General features: G+C 52.1%; 1 protein-coding gene across 1 annotated transcript in view; it reads right to left on the reverse strand.

Moving 5' to 3' along the window:
* Positions 1–20,393, reverse strand: part of FAIM2 (Fas apoptotic inhibitory molecule 2) — a gene marked incomplete at its 5' end in the record, with an annotated part of 52,583 nt that overhangs the window by 22,631 nt on the left and 9,559 nt on the right. The window contains 4 exons of the mRNA XM_079714928.1: positions 181–245; positions 663–766; positions 3,433–3,628; positions 7,323–7,400. Of these exons, the coding sequence (XP_079571054.1) occupies positions 181–245; positions 663–766; positions 3,433–3,628; positions 7,323–7,400 (443 nt within the window). The remainder of the gene's footprint in view (positions 1–180; positions 246–662; positions 767–3,432; positions 3,629–7,322; positions 7,401–20,393) is intronic.

Here is a 20,393-nt window from a genome sequence, read left to right on the forward strand (position 1 = left end):
GACGGAGGACCCCTCCCTGTGCACGGTCTAAGGTTCTTCCCAGCATGAGGTGGGCCGCTGCCCTGCACCAACATCTTCAGGCGGACGGTTCTAAGAACAGTCTGACTCTGGACCCTCCTCCCCAGGCCGAGACCTGGCGCCACCACCCGTGGAACGTGCTGGTCCACACAGCCAACTCACCAGAAGGTAAAGAGAGCCACAACACCCAAGGTCACCAGCAGCTGGATCAGCAGAATGGTATAGACCTGGGGGTGGGAGGGGGTTCCACTCAGCTTGGAGGGCCCTGTTGGGGGCCAGAGAGGCTCAGGCCCCCAGCAAGGCTCAGGGAGACCCCAACTTCCTGGCGACTCGATCTACCCTGCAGACCCGCATCCTGGGCCTTCCACCCTCCTTCTTAGGGGGCATCGGAATGAATCCAGGACAAGGCGAAAGGACAGCAAAGACGCTCCAGAGCCCACACCCATGGGATCTGGAGAGAAGAGACCACGTGTTCAGCCATAGCAGGGGGCAGTGGGCACCCCAACTTCCCAGTAGGTGCCGTCAGCTGGCATCACAAGGATGGGGAGAGGGATGGCCTCTGGGCAGGAGACTGGGCCAGCGGCTTCTCGAGAGGCTCCCCCCACCCAGCTTCCCAGTCTGGGAGAGTTGGGGGAGGCAGTTACCTTTCTGATGAAGACTCTGCGGACGTTCTGGTCGTCCCAACTGAAGGTGGTGAAGAGCTCATGGTCTCCGGTGGGGAAACCACTCTCATAGCTAGAGCTGCTGCCTGGGTGGGCAGGGGGAGGGCCATGAGCGCTCCCACACACATAAACACCACCCCCAACGGCTCAGAGCTACCTTTTGTCAGACTGGCTTTCTGGACCAGGCAACGCCCTTCTCTCCAGCCCCATTCTCCGACCTCCTCCTGCCCCACCCCATCCCATCCCACAGAGATCCCAGATCTCTCCCAGGTTGCCCCTCACCTTTCCTGTTCTGAGTCTGAGAAGGACCTGTCATCTCCCCTTCCCACCCCAAGCAGGGGCTCCCTGGGGCCCAAGCTCTGCCATACAAATGTGGCCCTTCCCTCTTGTGCCCCCCAACCCCCTTCCTGGACATTCTGCCTCCCTTGTGGCTGAGAATCAGAGAAGGACAGCCACTCCCCCGGGGCCACCTCACACATCCCAGAGTCAAAGGTCCTACCCTGGCTTGCTCTGAGGCCCCGGGGGTGGGAACTGGGGACTCGTAGGTGGGGTGGACCTGCTGGTGCTCCAGCTGAGAACCAGAGCTGGGGGGAGGCTGGAGGGGAAACAGAGCCAGGACAAGGGCAAGAAGTGGCGTGTGGGTGTGGGTGAAGTTTGGGGGCCTGGTCCCAGAACTCAGGCTTTCGGAAGAGCATGGGCTCTGTAAGCAAACACGCGGATCCCTCCCCAAGACTGACTAGCTGTGAGACCTTAAGCAAGTCACCAGCCTTCTTTGTGTCTTCTGTGATATGGGTTGGTGATACCCACCTCATGGGGATGAAACGAGATAAAAGTGAAAGCTCTGTGCCTGATGCTGACGACACCACCCTCTCTCTTTCATCCCTCGCCTGGGTCATTCCTAAGGCCTCAGGTGTGTCCACTCTGCTCTCCACCATCCCTGCCAGTTCTCCATGACCTTCCCCTCCACAGCAAGAGCCTGTCCTGGCCTTTCAAATCTGACCTCGGCAACTGTCCTGCTTCAAACTCTTTGATGGCTCCTCACTGCCTTTTACTCAAGTTCAAGTTCCTTAACAAAGCCTCCTCAGCGTCCCATGAGTCCTCCAGCCCCACTGCACACTACTCCCTTCTACTTATCTCCAGCCTGACTATATTTTTTTCAGCAATGTGCTCTCTTGCCTCTGGGCCCCTGCACATTCTTTCTTTCAGCCTTGGACACTCATTTTCCCACCTCTTCACCAAGCTAATACATGCCATCCTCAGGACTCCCCTCGTGGATACCCCTTCCTTCAGGAAGTCTTCCCTGACTGTCAGGCGGGTTAGTTGAACTGCCAAGGCCTCCATCACTGCCTTTCACCATGTGGTAATCATCCATTTACTTGTCTACACTGTCAGCTCTGTGAGGGAAGGGCTTGCAAATCAATGCATCCCCAGAAATTAGCTCAGTGCCAGACACGGTGCCTAGTGCACACTTAGTAAATGTTTGTCACATGCTGACTGAAATGAGCTGCCTTCCTCTGCCCTGACAGTTCATTGGAAAACATTCCTTAAGGCAGCCAGTCCTGGCAACCAGGATATGAGAAATGAGGAAGGGGGAGGGAGGTGGACCCACTGCCAACCTGGGGCTTGGAGACCCTAAACCTCGTATCCTTCACTCCTTCATGTTCTGTCCACGTCCCCCACCAAAGCCCAAATGGCCAGGCCACAGAAGGGGAGAAAAGGAGAGAAAAAGCAGTCCTGTGGGTGTCAGGGGCAGGAGGAAGGGCTCCCATGAACACCAGACCTTCAGGGGTCCTCCAGTAGATCACGATGGGGTGGGTCCGCTTGGGTCCGGGCAGAGGGGCTTTGTAGTGGGAGGTGTGGACCATGGTGGCCACTCCTCGTGAGTAAAGACTGAGGCATTGTCCCCAGGATCTCTTCTAGAATTCTGCTGTGGGTGGGGGTGGGGTGACAAGGTGGGGGAGGGGGTCGGCGGGGCTGAGGAAGACTTCCTTGCAGCTTGCGGGAGCTGTACACGTTCCCAGCCCTGAGGCAAAGCTCCCACAGGCTTCCACACTGAACAGAGGGCCCCCTACCAGCCCGATTCTTAGTCTGCAAGGAGCTGGCATCAGCCCGGGTGGGTCGGCCTAGGAATTGTGCCTGGCCGTGAGGGACGCTAAGGCTGGCATCCACACACCTTCCCCACATCGTGCTCTCCCGCCCCCAGTTAAGGCCTGGGGGAGGCTAGAGAGACAAGGAGAGTGATGGGTGAAGTGGATCCTCAGCCCCCCCACTAAACAACCCTGGGGCCTCCATGGGGACAGGTTGCAGATCAGCCAGCATGTCAGCAAACTGCACTCACGCTCACAGCAAGCCAGCCCCAGCTGAGGCCACAGTTAGCTGCAGCCTCGTACTGCTCCTTCCTGTGTCCACGCTGACCTCTCTCACTCCCTCTCTGCATCCCTTTCTTCTAGAACAGCCCCTGGTTTTTCTCCCCCATCTGTCCCCTCTTTTCGCCCTAGCTTGGTGACTTGAAAATGCCCCTCTTCCCCATCCAAGAGAACTATGACTGCAGAAACTGTGTCCCTCCTTCTTCATGGAGTTCTCCTTGACCTACCCTCAGAACAGCCCTCCAAATCCCAAACCTTTGCCATCAGAGCCTCATACAACAACCACACAGTGCATCTATTTCTGGGCAACTTCTTCCTACGCAGGTTTTCCATCTGGGCCCACCATTCCCTCTGATGCTCCAGCCTCCGGGAGCTGAGAGACTTACTAGGGTCCACATAGGCCCAGCTGGGGTGGAGAGGCACAGCCGAGGGGGCTGGCGGGAAAACTCCTGCCTTCAGCCCCTCCCCAGAGGTGGCCTCCTCATAGGAGGGTGGGGCCGAAGGCACCGCTGGAGCCTCCTTCTTCTCACCATTCGCCTGCTGCTGCCCCTCTGTCCCGGGGGCCTTGTTAGCCACAGAGAGCTGTGGAGTAGAGGCAGAGAGAGACAGTCACCAGGGAGAGGGCTCCTTCTAAGTCCTCTTCCCCAGCCCCTCGATTTCTGGAACTTCCATGGGTACTTTCTCACCTGCACTAGGAACGGCAGTGGTGCAGACAAGAACCTCCCTATTTTATGTGGGGTATATATACAATGGAATATTATTCAGCCTTAAAAAAGAAGGAATTCCTGTCATTTGCAACAACATGGATGAATCTGGAGGACATCACGCTAAGTGAAATAAGCCAGACACAGAAAGACAAAAACTGCAGGATCTCACTTATATGTGGAATCTAAAATTGTCGAACTCATAGAAGCACAGAGTAGAATGGTGGTTGGCAGGGTCTGGGGGGTGGGGGGAATGGGGAGATACTGGTCAAAGGGCACAAAGTTTCAGTTATGCACGATGAAAAAGTTCTGGAGATCTAATTACAGCCTGGTGACTATAGTTAACAATACTGTATTGTGTACTTGAAATTTGCTGAGAGGGTAGATCATAAGTGTTCTTGACACACACACACACACACACACACACACAGAAGGTAACTATGTGAAGTGATGGATGTGTTAACTAGCTTGATTGTGGTAATCATTCCGCAAGTTATATGTATATCAAAATATCGCACACCTTAGATACATGCAATTTCTATTTGTCAATTACACCCCAATAAATCTGGAAAAAAAAGAATCTCCGTATTTTACAGATGGGAGAACTGAGCTCCAGGGGTGTCAGGGCTGGCCAGGGGCACACACTGGAGCTGGGATAAGAACTGAGGAAGGAGAAAATTCTTAGGAGAGCCCACCATTGGTGGTCACTGTCCCCGGGGCAGGGACTGGCGCTATATGGTTCCACCGTTTCCCTGGGGTCCAGGGAAGGGCCTGGCACAGAGTAGTAGGCCCTTAAAAGTATTACTGAATGAAAGGTCCTCTCATCGAATCTCCCTGCTACTTTGCTCGTTGTATTTTGATCCCTGTTTTTATTTTTTATTTATTTTTATTTTTTATTTTTTGCGGTACGCGGGCCTCTCACTGTTGTGGCCTCTCCCGTTGCGGAGCACAGGCTCCGGACGCGCAGGCCCAGCGGCCATGGCTCACGGGCCCAACCGCTCCGCGGCATGTGGGATCTTCCCGGACCGGGGCACGAACCCGTGTCCCCTGCATCGGCAGGCGGACTCTCAACCACTGCGCCACCAGGGAAGCCCTTGATCCCTGTTTTTAAATGAAGGGACTGAGGATCAGAGAGGAAGAATGACTCAGAGCCACACATGGCCCACCGGGCTGCAGAGCCCAGGCACTGTCCACTGGGGCTGGCCTCCTTCTGCTGGGCTGGAGATGACCAAGGAGGGTGGGGATGGGAGAGCAGGGAAACAGAAAGGGGAGAGGAGAGGGAAAAAAGAGGAAGAGGGGGACTTCCCTGGCAGTCCAGTGGTGAAGACTCCATGCTTCTACTGCAGGGGGCATGGGTTCAATCCCTGGTCAGGGAACTAAGATCCCGCACGCTGTGGGCAGCGCAAAGGAAAAAAAAAAAAAAGAGGAAGAGGAATGGGGGCTGCAGGGGAGCAGAGGGTCAAGGCCCCTGGCTAAGAGTCCATTTTGACCTCATGCTATTGGAACCTCAGCCTCTCCCTCAAACCAGAACAGAATCTGACCGTCACTGATGGAAGGGAAAGCACCTCGTCATTCAGCCCCTTCCTTCATCTTACAGATGAGGAAACCGAGGCCCAGTGGGAAATATCCCATGGCAGGTTGAAAATTCAAGTCTATTTACACTCAGATATGGCCCCGGTTAAAATGTGCAAAGCTAAAATGTGCAAAGCTAAAATGTGCAAATTTAGCTTTGGTGAGAAGATAGGGGCTGGGAGGGCCCGAATGATGCCGCCAGGGAAGGGAAGATTGGGGAGGCGGGGATGGTATGAAAACTGAAACGTCACCAAAAGGACTGAACCTCAGAAAACAAACGGGATTTAGGTCTGGTTCCAAAAAGAATGAGTTAAACCTGCAGGGCCACTGAGGAAGGCTGCAAAGTTCCTTCTTTGCGGGAAGCGTCTAGCTGAGGCAGCCCAGAGATGGACAAGCACTGGAAGGTTTCTGCTTCCATCCAGCCCTGAGGATGACTGAACTGGAGGGGTCTTTTCCATCATCAGAAAGCCTGGGAGCAAGCTGGGGGTGAGGGGCAGAGGAGGCAGGGGCAATACATTCACCTCAGGACAGGAAGCAGCGTCAGCAAAGTGACTGGTGGAGGTGGAGGTGGGAAATGGAGGGAGAGAATCTGCAGAGCGGGGAGCTCTTCATTTTCCCCATGGTGAACCCCACCCCTGCGTCCTTAGGGAAGGGCCTCAGAACCCAGGCCTGTGGGAGCAGGGCCCAGGCTCATCCCTCCCACTCCCCAGCCCCCTTCATCACCCAGATCAGAAGGGTCATGCCCGGGAGAATCCATTTCAGCCCACCAGAACCAAGGTTCTCTGAGCCCAGACCCAGGGCTTGTGCCTGGGAAAAGGATTATCACCTCTGACTTCAGCCCGGTCCAGATTGGTCCTCCGCACCAACAACCACCCTGCTGACCCTAGGCCCTGGACCCCCAACATCCAGCATTACCAAGTGAAGTCTGTCCAAATGGCACGAGGTGGTATCACCCAATGACATCATTTTGAGGCCTGATGAGCTTAAAAAACAGTGAAAGGAGGGTCTGAGAGCCCAGGAAAGATGCCATTGGCTCTGAGGCTCATCTCTGAGAAAAGAAAGGGGAGTGGAGGGGAGGCCCTTCTTCTGTTCTCTGCCCAATCCTTAGCACCCCCAAGCAGAAGGCCAGAGGACCCTCCTTCTTTGCCCCAGGCCCTGGTGGTTGTATAATTCCACAGGCTATTGATGTTACATAACCCTCCTAGGCCAGCCAAGTCTCTGCCCCAGCCCCTCCCAGGCCTAAAACAGGAACAAAAAGAGATGTTTTATCCGATCCCATTCAGTCCTATGTCTGGCCAAAGCCAAAACAAAAATTAGAACATCCTGAAGCAGGGTTGCCATAGGAACCCCCCAACCACAGGGGCTGTATCCAGATATGGAATAATGACAGGGAGTTTGCTGGGGCGGGGGGTTCTGTGGAGGGTGTAAAAGATGAGTATAATATGGTTGGGGTTGGGATTGGACAGAGTGGGGGTGCCCTATAGGGCCTGCCCCTCAGGGCTCACCCTGGGGATGCGTGCACGCGCGCACACACACACACACACACACACACATCAGACACCTAAGCTGACTCCTTAAGGGGACATGGGCGTCTGTGAAGGCTCCTGTGATGCCAAAGCAATTGGTGGAATGTAGATGGGAGGAGAGGTGAGCCTGGTGGGCAGGAAGAGGCCACAACCCATTCCTTGAAACAGCCCTTTTGGGCCTCTGACTTCAACAAGGACCACGCAGGACCTTCGCATAAGAGCCAACGGAGGATGCTTACAGTGGTCCTGAGAGTTTGCTTAGGATGACAGGGAGATGGGGGAACCAGATGGAGGATGATGCAGGTGGGGGAGATGCCGGTACCTTTCCCTGTGTCATGGTGCCGTCTCTCCGGGAAGGGGTCCCTGAGGCAGGGGCGGCCGCTTGGGTCACCGCAGCCTGCCTGCGTCTCTTCCTTCCTCCGCGTGGGTTCTAGCAACATCCACTGCAGCCGGGCCAGGAGGACCGGAGCGTACCATCCAGCCGCGGGGAGGGGGGCGGGAGATGAGGGGAGGAGGGGGCCAGGGCGGGCCTGGAGGCGGCGGCGGAGGCCTCTGCGGATTTGCAAGCGGAAGAGGAGGAGGCGGCGCAGAGCTCTTTCCTTCCACCCCCTCCTTCCTGTTATCCTCACCCCTCAGGGACCAGGCAGCTCTGCGCTGCGGAACTGCCCAAGTGGATGGGTCCAAGCGGGCGGGAGGAGGCACCGGGAGTCCATGACACCCGACCAGCTGATGCTGCCTGCCTGTAACTGGAGCTGGGTGTCAGGGCCTTATCTCTCCACCATCTTTGCCGCTGACAGGCTCCGTTGTACCTCTGCCTGTTTCCCCTCCCTCTTTGGATGCGGCCCTGGTTTCTCCATCACCACCTCCCCTCTCATCATCTCTATTTCATCATTCACGCTGGAGTGGCAAAAGTCTCCGATATCTTGTCTACCCTACCGTCTTCTAAAAGGCCCCCTGGGCCCTAAGTTCCTGTGGGCCTTTGGGCAAGCCATGTGGGCACCTCTCCTTGCCTCTCTTTTCTCACCTGTGAAATGGGAGCAAGAGGCCCCTCCCTACCTTGTCACAGAGACATGGGGCTGGGAGAATGCAGCTTGTATTTTTTTCAACCCTGCTGGCACATTTCTGGAGAGGCCTCTAGGTCTGTCTCAAAACCTCTCCAGCCCCCTACACTGCTCCCTTTTTGCCTCCATTCTCAGCCTCCACCACCCCTGTATCTGTCTCCTCCCCAGTCCAGAGCCTGTCCCACCCCCTTTCCCAGTCTTATCCTTGGGACTCGGCCATCACCGGGCCTTGTTTTCTGCAGTTGCTGCAGTGTTACCGTGGGATTTGCAATCTCAAGAGCTGGGCTCGAGTCCCAATTTAGTCACCCACTGGCCGTGTGACTTTGACAAAGCCTTAACCTCTCTGAGCTGCAGCATCTCCTATGGAAAGGAGGATAACAGCGGAGCTCTGTCCATCCTAGATTTACTGTGAGACACAGGGGTTATGATGGTGGAAGCACACTGAAGACCACAAAGGGTTGTGAGTATTTGAGTTATTATTATTTGAGGAATCTCCTGGAACTGCCCCAGGGTGAGGGCACAGAGATCTGCCTAAAAGAAGGATCTGAACCTTGTAGGATGGGATGAGAAACCAAGATCTGGTGCAGGTGGGGGTGGCCCCCTACCTTCTGCTTCCCTGTCATCTCCCAGGTGGACCCAACTAATGGCCGGTGAGACAGCAGGGTCCTGGGCCAGCAGGTAAATTGCTGAAGTCTTTTTATCACCTCTACTCACCTGGTATCTCCCACTCCATAAGCACCAACTTCCAACACACTTGCTTAAACCTGGGCCTCCCTGTGCAGATGCTCTGTCAGTCCCCACACACCCAAGCCCTTCCCCACTCCCTTTCCCATCCCATCACTTTCCTCCCCAAGCCCTTCTCCTTGACCCCTTCCTCCCACAAGCTGCTCCCTGGCCCTGGCACTGCTGCTGAAGCTCTGCCTAGCATTCCAGGTTCTGGCCTTCCCCTCCCTCTCCGCATCTGTGTTCTGGAGCATTTTCCTTCTCCTGCTTGGCAGCTCAAGTGCCGTCTCCTCCAGGAAGCCTCCTTGGTCCCTAGTGTGGATTAGATGCGCTTTTCTGTACTTTCATAGCACCCTGACATAGCACCTGTCACGTGGCACTGTGGAGTTTGTCTGTCTCCCCGTTAGACTCTAAGAGATCCTGTCTGTAGCAGTTTTTGTGTTGGCAGGACTGAGGACAGTGCCAGGCATGTGGAATGAATGAATCCTATTGCTGTTTCCCAGACGTGCAGTGTTGCACAGAGCCTGAATTTATGTAGGCCTTGGCATTTTCCTGTGTTTGTGACTCTTGCTTACTCCTTCTCTCCCCATTCCCTCTGCTCCAGCCACGCAGGCTTCTTGGCTGTTCCTTGACTGGGCCAAACATAGCTCAAGGCCTTTGCACTTGCTGGTCCTCTGCCTGAGATATCTACACGTCGCTGCATGGCTCACTCCCCCACTTACTTCACTGCTCTGCTCAGACTTCACCTTATTGGGGGCAGGAGGGGCCTTCCTGATCCTATACAAGTAACAGTGCCACCAGTGTAACCCCACCCAGCTCACTGGACAGTCCCTTTTTCCTGACTCAGCTTTATTTTTTTCCATGGCAATTGTCACCTCTGACATATAATTATTTTTTAACAGCTTTATTGGAGTATAATTGCTTTACAATGGTGTGTTAGTTTCTGCTTTATAACAGACTGAATCAGCTATACATATACATATATCCCCATATCTCCTCCCTCTTGCGTCTCCCTCCCACCCTCCCTATCCCACCCCTCTAGGTGGTCACAAAGCATAGAGCTGATCTCCCTGTGCTATGCGGCTGCTTCCCACTAGCTATCTATTTTACATTTGGTAGTGTATATATCTGACATATAATTTTCGTTTAGTTTTTTGGTCTCTCTCTCTCTCTCTCCCCCCACGAACTATATGAGAGGATGCATTTTTGCACTACACCCTTGGGTTAAAATAGTGCCTGGCATGGATGTAGTGGGTGTTTGGTAAATGTTTGGCTGAGCAAAGGGAAACATTATATACAATCCTTATATTCCTCAGACATTTGGACATTGTCAGTGCTGTGATGTTTCTCAGATGTTGGACTCTATGACCTTGACATCACTTATATGTCCCGTTATGTGGTCTTCAGACATCACCCAGATGTTGGAATGTTTGTCTATCACTTTGCTGGCCTCTGGAGGCAGTGAGGTCTGGTGATCAAGAGCGTGGACTTCAGAATCAGGTTCTGATTCCAGCTTCTCCACTTGAAGGCTGTATGACTCCAGACAAGTTAGTTCCCCTCTCAGAGCCTCAGTTTCCTCATGTATAAAATGGGGGATAGTGATAGTACTGACTTCACAAGGTTGCAGAGAGGTTTAAATGATAATATATGTGAAGGGCTTCACACAGTGACCAGCACATAATAAGCTCTCAGCGTAAGTGAGCTATTAGCCTTAGGGATTCCACAAATGTTGTTTAATGAAATTTAATTTAATTTCCACCCTCATAAAGCAGCTGGGCTCCACTGTTATTCATTCATCACGTGTGTCGTGCCTACCTCTGTGCGACACACTGTAGTAGATGCTCTGGGTGGTTCAAAGAGGAATCAGACCTGCAGTCTTTCCTCAAGGAAGAACGATCCATCACATATTCAGAACTCACCCCCGTGCAGTGCCGGGGCCGGAACCGGTGCCGTCAGGGAGGTTAGAAGACAGGGTGCCTGAGGGGAGCCAGGAACAGTGAGGGGCTCCCCAGGGGAGTTGGGAGCTTGTTGGTGTCACATCCTTGAATCCCTAGCCCAGGGAATGGGCTTTATTTTGTTAGCATGAAGTAGGGAAATGGGGCTGGGGGAGAAGGGGCAGGTTTCAAGGTTTTTTGAGCAGGGCATGCTCCAGAAAGACCACACTGCTGGAGCCATTTTTGTCATTAAAGCATTTTCTTAATCGAGAAGGGCAGAAGGATGCATCTGTGAGCAACACGTGGGAGGGACTGAATGAGGAAGAGACTGGAGGTGCAGAGACAAGCAAGGAGACTTTGGGAGAGGTCCCGTGAGGGGCGCTCAGAGCCCAGACTTGAGAGCAGGCTGCCAGGGCTCAAGTCCAGCCGCTGGGTAAAATGCTTCACTTCTCTGTGCCTCAGTTTCCTCTTCTGTGAAATGAAGGTTATGAGTTAGTACTGGTAAAGCACTCAGAACAGGACTAGGCATATAACAAGTGCTCCATATGTGTTTGGTAATTTTAAAGTGAGACAAACAATCCAGGGGCAGAAAAGATGGAGAGAGGCAATCGGCCTGGGGCAGGATTGACAGGACTTGAGAAGAGGTTGGACATAGATAAGGGGTGAAGGGACATCAGAAGAGATGGGGGCTTGGGGGCTGAGTCTCTGGGCGAATGGCGCCGTTATGAGAGGGGAGGAAGGTGCTGATGTGCTCAGCTGGGGTCAGGTTGAGTTTGTGGTGCCCGTGTGACATCCAGGTGGAGAAATCCCATAAGCGGTCAGCAAGAGGTCCAGGCGGGGCTCAGGGGGCAGCATGCACTGGATTCTAGGGGAACACCACTTCCCCTTCGGCCCAGGAGCCCAGCCCTGGGGCCTCACGGAGTCGAGCAATGTGGGTGCCGGGGACTGAGCGGCCACTGGCCATTATTAGAATGTGGGCAGTGGCTGAATCACAGAGTATGTGAGGACATCCCTGGAGAGCGAGGCCAAGGAGGGAAGGGGGGTCGAGCAGGCCTGGAGCAGCACCTGGGGGATGGGGGAGATGGAAGGAAGTTCTTGCCTGCCTCCAGAGTCCCCATCACCGTCTTCAACCACCAAGCTGAGGTGGGAGTGGAGAGATTCGAAGACCATGCCTGAGTGTCTTCAGGGCTGCCCCTCAGGCAGGGGAGCATGTGGGCTCCAGCTGTTTCCTTTCCTTCCCTTCAGGCTCACACTGTGGCGGCCCATCCCGATCTTGTTCTGCTGTGGTTGCCAGCTAGCTCCGTTTGGGGCAGGTGCCAGGGGAGGAGGCCGATGGTGTGGACAGAGGCGTCACTTCTCATTTTACAGCCGTAGAAGTGAAAGGCTAAAGAGGGTGAGTGACTAACCCAAAGTTACATGACATGTTGGGGGCCAAGCCAAGGCAAGAGGAATGAATGTACCCCAGCAGGGGACCATGAGCCCAAGAGTGATTCAGTGGTAGCACTTAGACTGGGTGAAGGGGAGGAGTTGGGCGTTCCCAGGCTTCCTAGGTGGGCAGAATCAGAGCTAGCCAGTCACCTCTCCCCAGACCCTCCCCCGTATCCCCCATACACTCAAGCCTGCACACCCAGCTTGCAGCAGTGCCTGCGCCCGAGGGTGAAGAGAGAACCGCAGAGGCAGGGTCTAGAGCCCAGGTGGCTTGCAGTAGGCAGATTTCAGGCTGGGCTGCAAGGGATGGCGGTCCGGGCCAGCTCTGGCGTATCAGTGCAACCCCTGTGTATACCTGGGCCTCAGCCGTGGTTGCCTCCCACAGATTTCGAAGCCTGTCACTGCCCTGCAGGTCCCTGGCCCCCTACCCCTCTCATTGCTATCCTTACAGGCCCTTTCTACCTCCCCTCCCCGCTTCGCATACCCGCCCCCCCAGCCCTACAGCAAAGAGCCCGACATCCTGTCCTGGCCAGTCGTAACCTGGTTGCACAACCCCTCTGTGCTGGGGTGTCCATTCCTGCCTTCCCCTCCCCTCACCCCAGGACACACTGCCTCCCCAGATACCGTCTCCGAAGCTCAGGGACATGAAATCTTTGGCAAGCACCAACACCCTGAATCACCCTTCTTCCCAGCTGCAAGGGTGGCTTATGGAGTGAAACCGCATTCTTGCTGCTCTTGGCAGTGTTGAGTGCCATGAGAAGTCATTCCTTCCCCTGGGTCTTGGTGTGGGCACCTGCCCTCGCTGATTCCTGGGATGGTCACAGGTTGTACAATCACTTGTTGTGTTCCGCGTGCTGCGCGTGTGCATTTCTGCTTCTCCACCAGATGGAAAGCTCCTTAAAGGTAGGACTGTGTCATCTTGATCCTTTCAGCACCCACCCTGTCTCTTCCACCTGCTAGAGTTCAGTGGTGAAGAATACAGGTTTTGGATCCAGGTCCATCTGGGCGCAAATTCTGACCTTGCCACTTATCACATGAGTGACCTTAAGCAAGTCACTAAACCTCTCGGAGCTTAGTAATGGACATCCATTAATTAATTCACTCATCCAACCAATATTTACTGAGGGCCTACTACATCTCAAGCACTCATGTATATATAGCAGCGAACACAAAAGATGCAATTCTCAGCCCTGCGGGGTTTACTTCTTAGTGGGGAATATTGGTGCTTATCTCATAGGGCGATTGTGAGGACTCGATGAGCCGCCATATGGAAAAGGCTTAGCACAGTGCCTGACACAGTAGGCATGACACACAGGAGCTGTTGTCGTGAACATGCATTCAGGACGATTTACCGAGAACTTACTGTGAGCCAGCTCCATGCTGGGTGTCAGGGAGACATAGGTGCAGAACACCCATCCGTGCCCTCGAGGAACTCACAGTCTAACACACCTACTATGTAACAGTGGGCAACATCTCCATCATTGTTCAGAAACCTGTAACCAACACCAGCTTATATTGCATACCACAAAGAACCATAAGGTTCTAGAATGTCAGGTATAGCAGAGACTGCTGTTTGTCCCCCAATATCCTTCAGACAAAGCCATGCATGATTGATATCAACACTATGGTTTGGGGTGGTTCAGAAAGAGGTGTGGTTATATTTGGTTGGGAGATCAGAAGGGATTGGGAGAGGTGGCTTTTCAACTGCATCTGGAACAAAAAAGTAAAATTTAATAGACAGAGACCATGGTGGCAGAAATAGGAAGGGAGGCCCTTCAGCAGAGGAGAATGGCACACAAAGGCATGGAGAAAGGAAAATGTGAGGCACCAATTTTGTGCTAATCCCAAGATGGCCTAGCCTAGGGTGAGGTTGGAGGCTGATCTAGGGAAGGCAGCTGTATTCATTCACAGGCACAGGGACAACTGCCCAAGAGGTGGGGTTTGACGGACCCCCGTCCCAGCCTGCCCTTGGCCAAGAGGACACCAGGCTTAAGATTCCACCATTAGAACTTCATTTCTTTTGGTAAGCATTCAGCCTCCAGGAGGTTGCTAGCAGGGGGCAAATCATCCCCACAGGAATAACATGGAAAGATGGTTCTGGGCCATGAGAGGAATGGTGGGGAAAAGAGACCTAGGAACAGTGGAGAACAGGGTGATGTGACTGCGGGAATAATAATAATAATAATAGCTAACTCTTATTGAGCATTTAAATGCTAGGCACTGAGCTAAGTGTGCTACATGGATTGTTTCATTTAGTCCTTGACAACAGAAGTAGGTCCTCTTATCTCCATTTTACAGATGAGGAAACTGAGACTTGGAGAGGTGAAGTGACTTGCCCAAGGTCTCCCACAGCTGGCAGTCAGCGGCCAGACCCCAGAGACCAGCTCTCCGCCACATGGGGTCCTGCCTCAGATACTGGTTTTCTAACCAGTTAGATGGGGTTAGTGGCAGCTCCTCCGCTGAGCCAGACGTAAAACTCCCTGAGTGGTGTGACATGCTGTAGGTCTTCACATGTGCCGTGTCCCTTCCCTTTCTCCTGAGTGGAAAGCTCTGTTTCATGAGCCAGGAGCCTCGTAAATATTTCAGTGGTGTCTGTGTGGTCGAGGCTGTGCAGCCTGTTCTCTGCAGCGCTTGTGATAGTGGGGTCTGGGAGACGTCCCAGGCCTGCTGCAAGTATTTGATCAGCCTCAGTTAAAAAAAAAAAAAAAAAAAAGGGGCCTCCCTGGTGGCGCAGTGGTTGAGAGTCCGCCTGCCGATGCAGGGGATACGGGTTCGTGCCCCGGTCTGGGAGGATCCCATATACCGCGGAGCGGCTGGGCCCGTGAGCCATGGCTGCTGAGCCTGTGCATCCGGAGCCTGTGCTCCGCAACGGGAGAGGCCACAACAGTGAGAGGCCCGCGTACCACAAAAAAAAAAAAAAAAAAAAAAAAAAGACCTTTTCCTCAGGGTCCCATTTCCCAAGCAGGGTCCCCTTTCCCAGGCTGTCCGGCTGCCAAGCCCGACAGCCATCCGTGGGCCCCTCCTTCCAACCCGGACACTGTGCCGAGGGCTCTGTCACACTTGGGGGAAGGGCTGCAGTGAGCCCAGAAAAGAAAACAAGGGGCACAGGTGGTGCCCTTACAGCAGGGGTGGAAACTAGAATTGAGGGCAAGTTGACCTGGGTCAGTGCCTCTGGAGCACTTTGACTTCTTTTTTTAAAAAAAAACCAAAAAAACTTTGTTGTGGTAAGAACACTTAACGTGAGATCTACATTCTTAACCAATTTTTAAGGGCACAGTCCAGTGTTGTTAGCTGTAGGCACAATATTATATAGGGGATGTCTAGAACTTATTCATCTTGCATAACTGAAACTTGGTACTCATTAAATAGCAACTCTCCACTGCCCCCTTCCCCCAGCTCCTGGCAGCCGCCATTCAACTCTCTGCTTCTATGAGTTTGACTTTTAGATACCTCACAAAAGGGAATCATGTGGCATTTCTCCTTCTTCAATTGGCTTATTTCATTTAACATAATGTCCTCAAGTTTCAACCATGTTGTCACATATAGCAGAATTTCCTTCTTTTTAAGGTCGAGTAATACTTTACTATATATATATATATCACATTTTCTCTATCCATTTATGCATGGATGGACATTTAGGTTGTTTCCACATCTTGGCTATTGTGAATAATGCTGTAATGAATGTGGGAATCTAAATATCTCTTTGAGATCCTAATTTCAATTCTTTTGGATAAACACCCAGAAGTGGGATTGCTGGATCATATGGTAGTTCTAGTTTTAATTTTTTGAGGAATTGCCATACAGTTTCCATAGCGGCTGCACCATTTTACATTCCTCCCAACAGTATACAAGGGTTCCAGGTCCTCAACATCCTAACCAACATTTGTTATCGGGTTTTTTTTTTAAATAATAGCCCTCCTAACAGGTGTGATGTGGTATCTCATTGTATTTTTGATTTGCATTTCCCTGATGATTAGTGATATTGAGTATATTTTCATATGCTTTTTGGCCATTTGTATGTCTTCTTTGGAGAAATGTCTATTCAATTCCTTTGCCTATTTTTAAACATTTTTTATTGAAGTATAGTTGATTTACAATGTTGTGTTATTTTCTGCTGTACAGCACAGTGACTCAGTTATACATATACATATATCTACTATTTTTTAGATTCTTTTCCCATATAGGTCATTGCAGAGGATTGAGAAGAGTTCCCTGTGCTATACGGTAGGTCCTTGTTAGTTATCTGTGTTATGTATAGTCGTGTGTATGTGTCAATCCCCATCTCCCAATTTATCCCTCCCCCCTTTCCCCCCTACCTTTGCCTTTTGTTTGTTGTTGTTGTTTTTTGCGGTACACGGGCCTCTCACTGTTGTGGCCTCTCCCAGGCTCCGGACGCGCAGGCTCAGCGGCCATGGCTCACGGGCCCAGCCGCTCCGCGGCATGTGGGATCCTCCCGGACCGGGGCACGAACCCGTGTCCCCGGCATTGACAGGCGGACTCTCTACCGCTGTGCCACCAGAGAAGCCCCTGAGTTAACTTTTATAAACTATACAGGAAAAGCAGATCAGTGCTTGATTCTTTTCCCTTTATTTACAGTTTCCAAACTAATGAGTTACTTCCTTAGCATCCCCAAAAGTGATCGATTTTTTTAAAAAAATCATGAACTCGTGAATTTAAATATATTTGAAGGGTTTCAAATCATTGCCACTATAGTTAGGATATACTTTAAAACTTGTTGGCTGAAATTTATTGACTGAGGGTAATAAAAATAAAGGTAACTGGGCTTCCCTGGTGGCGCAGTGGTTGACAGTCCGCCTGCCGATGCAGGGGACACGGCTTCGTGCCCCGGTCTGGGAGGGTCCCACGTGCCGTGGGGCGGCTGGGCCCGTGAGCCATGGCTGACGAGCCTGCGCGTCTGGAGCCTGTGCTCCACAGCAGGAGAGGCCACAACAGTGAGAGGCCCACATACCGCAAAAAAAAATAAAAAATAAAAAATAAATAAAGGTAACTGTGGGAAAGCCGAGAGAACTCCAACTCTGGAGGTAAACAACCCAGAGGTGGAATCCTGGCTCTACTATTTACAAGCTTGGTGACCTTGGTCAAGTTACTTAATTTCTCTTTCTGTCTATTTCCTCATGCCCCAAAGAGGAAAACAGTTAATAATAACTAATATTTATTGAGTGTTTACCATCTTCCAAGCATAGTGCTAAGTTCTTTAAAGACATAATGGCACATAATCCTCATATCAGCTCCATGAGGTAGGAGCTATTATCATCCCCATTTTAGAGATGAGGAGGAAACTAAAATATGAATTGGTTGAGCAATTTGTCAAGGTTGCACACCTAGAAAGAAGTGGAACAGGGACTTGAAACCAGGGCAGTCTGGCTCCAAAGCACACCGTCATCTAATGGTTATTGCGAAGATCTGAGCTGGTGATGATCATTCATCGTATGCCTACTGCATGCCAGGCACTTGGCCTGACTCCAAAGCTCACACTCTTAGCTGGTACCCTATTTTCATGGTGTTGGCCTGTGGTTGGTGCATAATTAGTGAGAACTGTTGGTGGTTGTAGAAGTAACCACCGTGGGAGTGAGGGATGGAGCAAGGAACTAACCAGGAAAAGGGCAGGCCCTGGGAAAATCAGGGTGAGCAGGCCTATTGTTGCCCCTTGGCACTTCCCCTCAGAAATGGAGCACAGTCAGGTCTGGCACATGGGGAAGGGGGCAAAACTTCTGTTGCAGCTCTGCTCTCTCCCTCCCCAGGCTCCCCGTCAACTGCTGAGATGCAGGCCTCTTGCCTAAGAATGCAGCTGTTCTTGGTGGGTTCTATGTCCACTGCCGTTATGGTTCTTATCCTAATTCCTTCATTAATCAGTAAGGGCAGGAAAGTTCCCTCTGCTTCCTCAGAGAGGCCTGGGTGGCCCTCAAGTAGTCTTAGAAGACAGTCCAGGTCCTACTTGGCTGGTAGGGAGGGCAGAGATCCTGGGTGCAGCTGGGAGGGGGGAGGTATCAATAAAAACACCAAGAGCAGCATTTCCTGAGCACTTACTGTGTGCCAGGTGGAGGCCAGACCCGAAGTTATCCTCATAGTGTCCAGAAAAGGTGTGCCTTTTTTTTTTTTTTTTTTTTTTGGCTACACCACTTGGCATCTAGGATCTTAGTTCCCTGACCAGGAATTGAACCCGTGCCCCCTGCACTGGAAGCACAGAGTCTTAACCACTGGACTGCCGGGGAAGTCCCAGGTGGGTCTTCTTAATATGTCCATTTTGCAGATGAGCAAACTGAGGCTAAGAGAGGTTAAGCAACTTTGCCTGAGGCAGGTGGGGGATCCAGGAATCTAATCCAGGCTGCCCAACTCCATATTGGGTACAGACAGACAAGGAAGCAGGATATTGTGGAGGCAGGCGATGCTGAAGTTCTCTGGGTAGCGAAGGGAGGAGAGCATTCCGGGCGGGAGGAACGGTTTATGAGACGGTGTGGAGGTGTGAAAAGGTATGGCCTGTTCAGGATGGTGATTAACTCGGTGGCCAGAGTGAAGGGTGTGTAGGGAGGAGGGGCAGCAAATGGAGTGAGGGGGCTGCTGGGGCCAAGGTAGAAACCTCAGGTTCCAGGACAAGGAGCTGGGATTTTGTCCTTGGGCAGGGGGAGGTGTGGGACCATGGGGGGCATCAAGCAAGAGGACTGATGACGGTGATAACTTGGGGTTGCATGGTGATCTGTGGTTTATGAGGAGCTTCTTAAGGTACATTATCAGGTGGAAGCCTCATGTCAATCCTGAGAGCTACCCATTTTGCAGATTAGCAAACAGACTCAGAATAGTTACGAGACGTGCTCAGGCCACAAAGCCATTAACAACTTCTTACCAAGAATATGACAGCAAGTAATAAGAACAGATATTCATTGTGCTCCAACTATGTGCTAGGTTTGGGATACATCAGTGAACAAAACACAAGATAAGTAAAATGTCTAGTTGTTAGAGGTGCTGTGGAGAAAACTAGACAGAGAACAAAAGCAGAAGCCACTCACTCTGGTAACTAATATTCTGAACTGAGAGTTCCCCACGCTGCACTAGGAGGTGCCCCCAGATCTGCCTGAAGAACTAAAAAGGGCCCCAGTGCGGGAGAGTTTGGGGATTGCCGGCTCAGACCCTGACTTCGCTGTGACCTTGAGCAAGACAGGCCCTCCTTAAACCCGTTGCTAAGTGAGGGGACTGCACCAGAGAAGGGGTTTTTAATGTCAGAAGCCTCGAGGAGCATCTCAAGCTGACTCAGGAGATCCAGGGAAGGCACTCAGGTAGGGGTATTTTAACAAACTCCATGGGAAGCTCTGAAAGCACACCTGATTAGAAACAACTAGATTATCAAGGTCCCTTCCAAATCCAGTTCATTAAATTCAGTACAACACATGTTTATTGAGTACCCCCTATGCCAAGCGCTATCCTGCAGCTTTGGGATAAATCAGTGAGCCAAATACAAGATAAATAGGTAAAATTTTCTAGTAGTTAGAGCAGCAGCGGCAAAGTGCAATGAGGAGTGCTGGTTCGGGGAGGAGTTGCAGCATTCGGTAGGGTGAGCAAAGGTGACTTGAAGGAGGCGAGGGAGTGGCTGAGTGCATATCTGGGGAAAGGATGCCCTGAGCAGTCAGACCCTGGTACAGAAGTGTGCTTGCAAGGTGGTCACTGTGACCAGAGCCGAGAGGGCGAGAGTTAGGGGTGGGGTGCGGGGAAGGAGACGGTCATGCAATGCTGCTCTAGCGTGTTAAGACATATTCAGCAGTGTCCTGAGTATCTTGACTCTGATATTGACCCTGAAGCTGTCCCTGCCCTGACCTCTCCCCCACTGAACTTTCATTTTAGGGACCACCCATCACAGTAAATGCCAGAACTGCTAACACCAAAACAGTGTTACTTGTAGAGGTACGCATTTTGTATTTTCCCTCCTTAATCCTAAGTGTCTTCAGCCTCGCCTAGTCTTCTGTCCCACCCAAGTATCTGTCCTTCCCTTCCCAACAGCTTCCAGGGGCCCCAGGTGTGCGTGGCCTGGAGGCAGGGGAACAGGGCAGGCGGAGAGCATGTGGCCAGTGTCATTCTCATTGTCCCAGGGAAGCAGCGGCTTAGGGTACAGCATCCAGGAAAGAGAGGACCCGCATGAATAACTGTCCCTGGAATTACTCACTCTGAGCTTCTGGCTGGGAATCCCAAGGTAAATAAGACTGTGCCTGCCTGGGGGTCCCAGCCTGGGGTGGTGGTCTGGGAGAAGTGGAGCTGGGTAGGAAAGGAGATAAACACAGATGCAGAAAATTCTAATGTATATACAATGTGTTGTTTCAGATTCTCAAACAAGAGAGGTAAGTGACCACCAGAGTTCAACAGGTCATTATCTACCAGTTGGGCGACCCTGT

Source organism: Hyperoodon ampullatus, assembly GCF_949752795.1.
Source record: "Hyperoodon ampullatus genome assembly, chromosome: 11".
NCBI lineage: Eukaryota > Metazoa > Chordata > Mammalia > Artiodactyla > Ziphiidae > Hyperoodon > Hyperoodon ampullatus.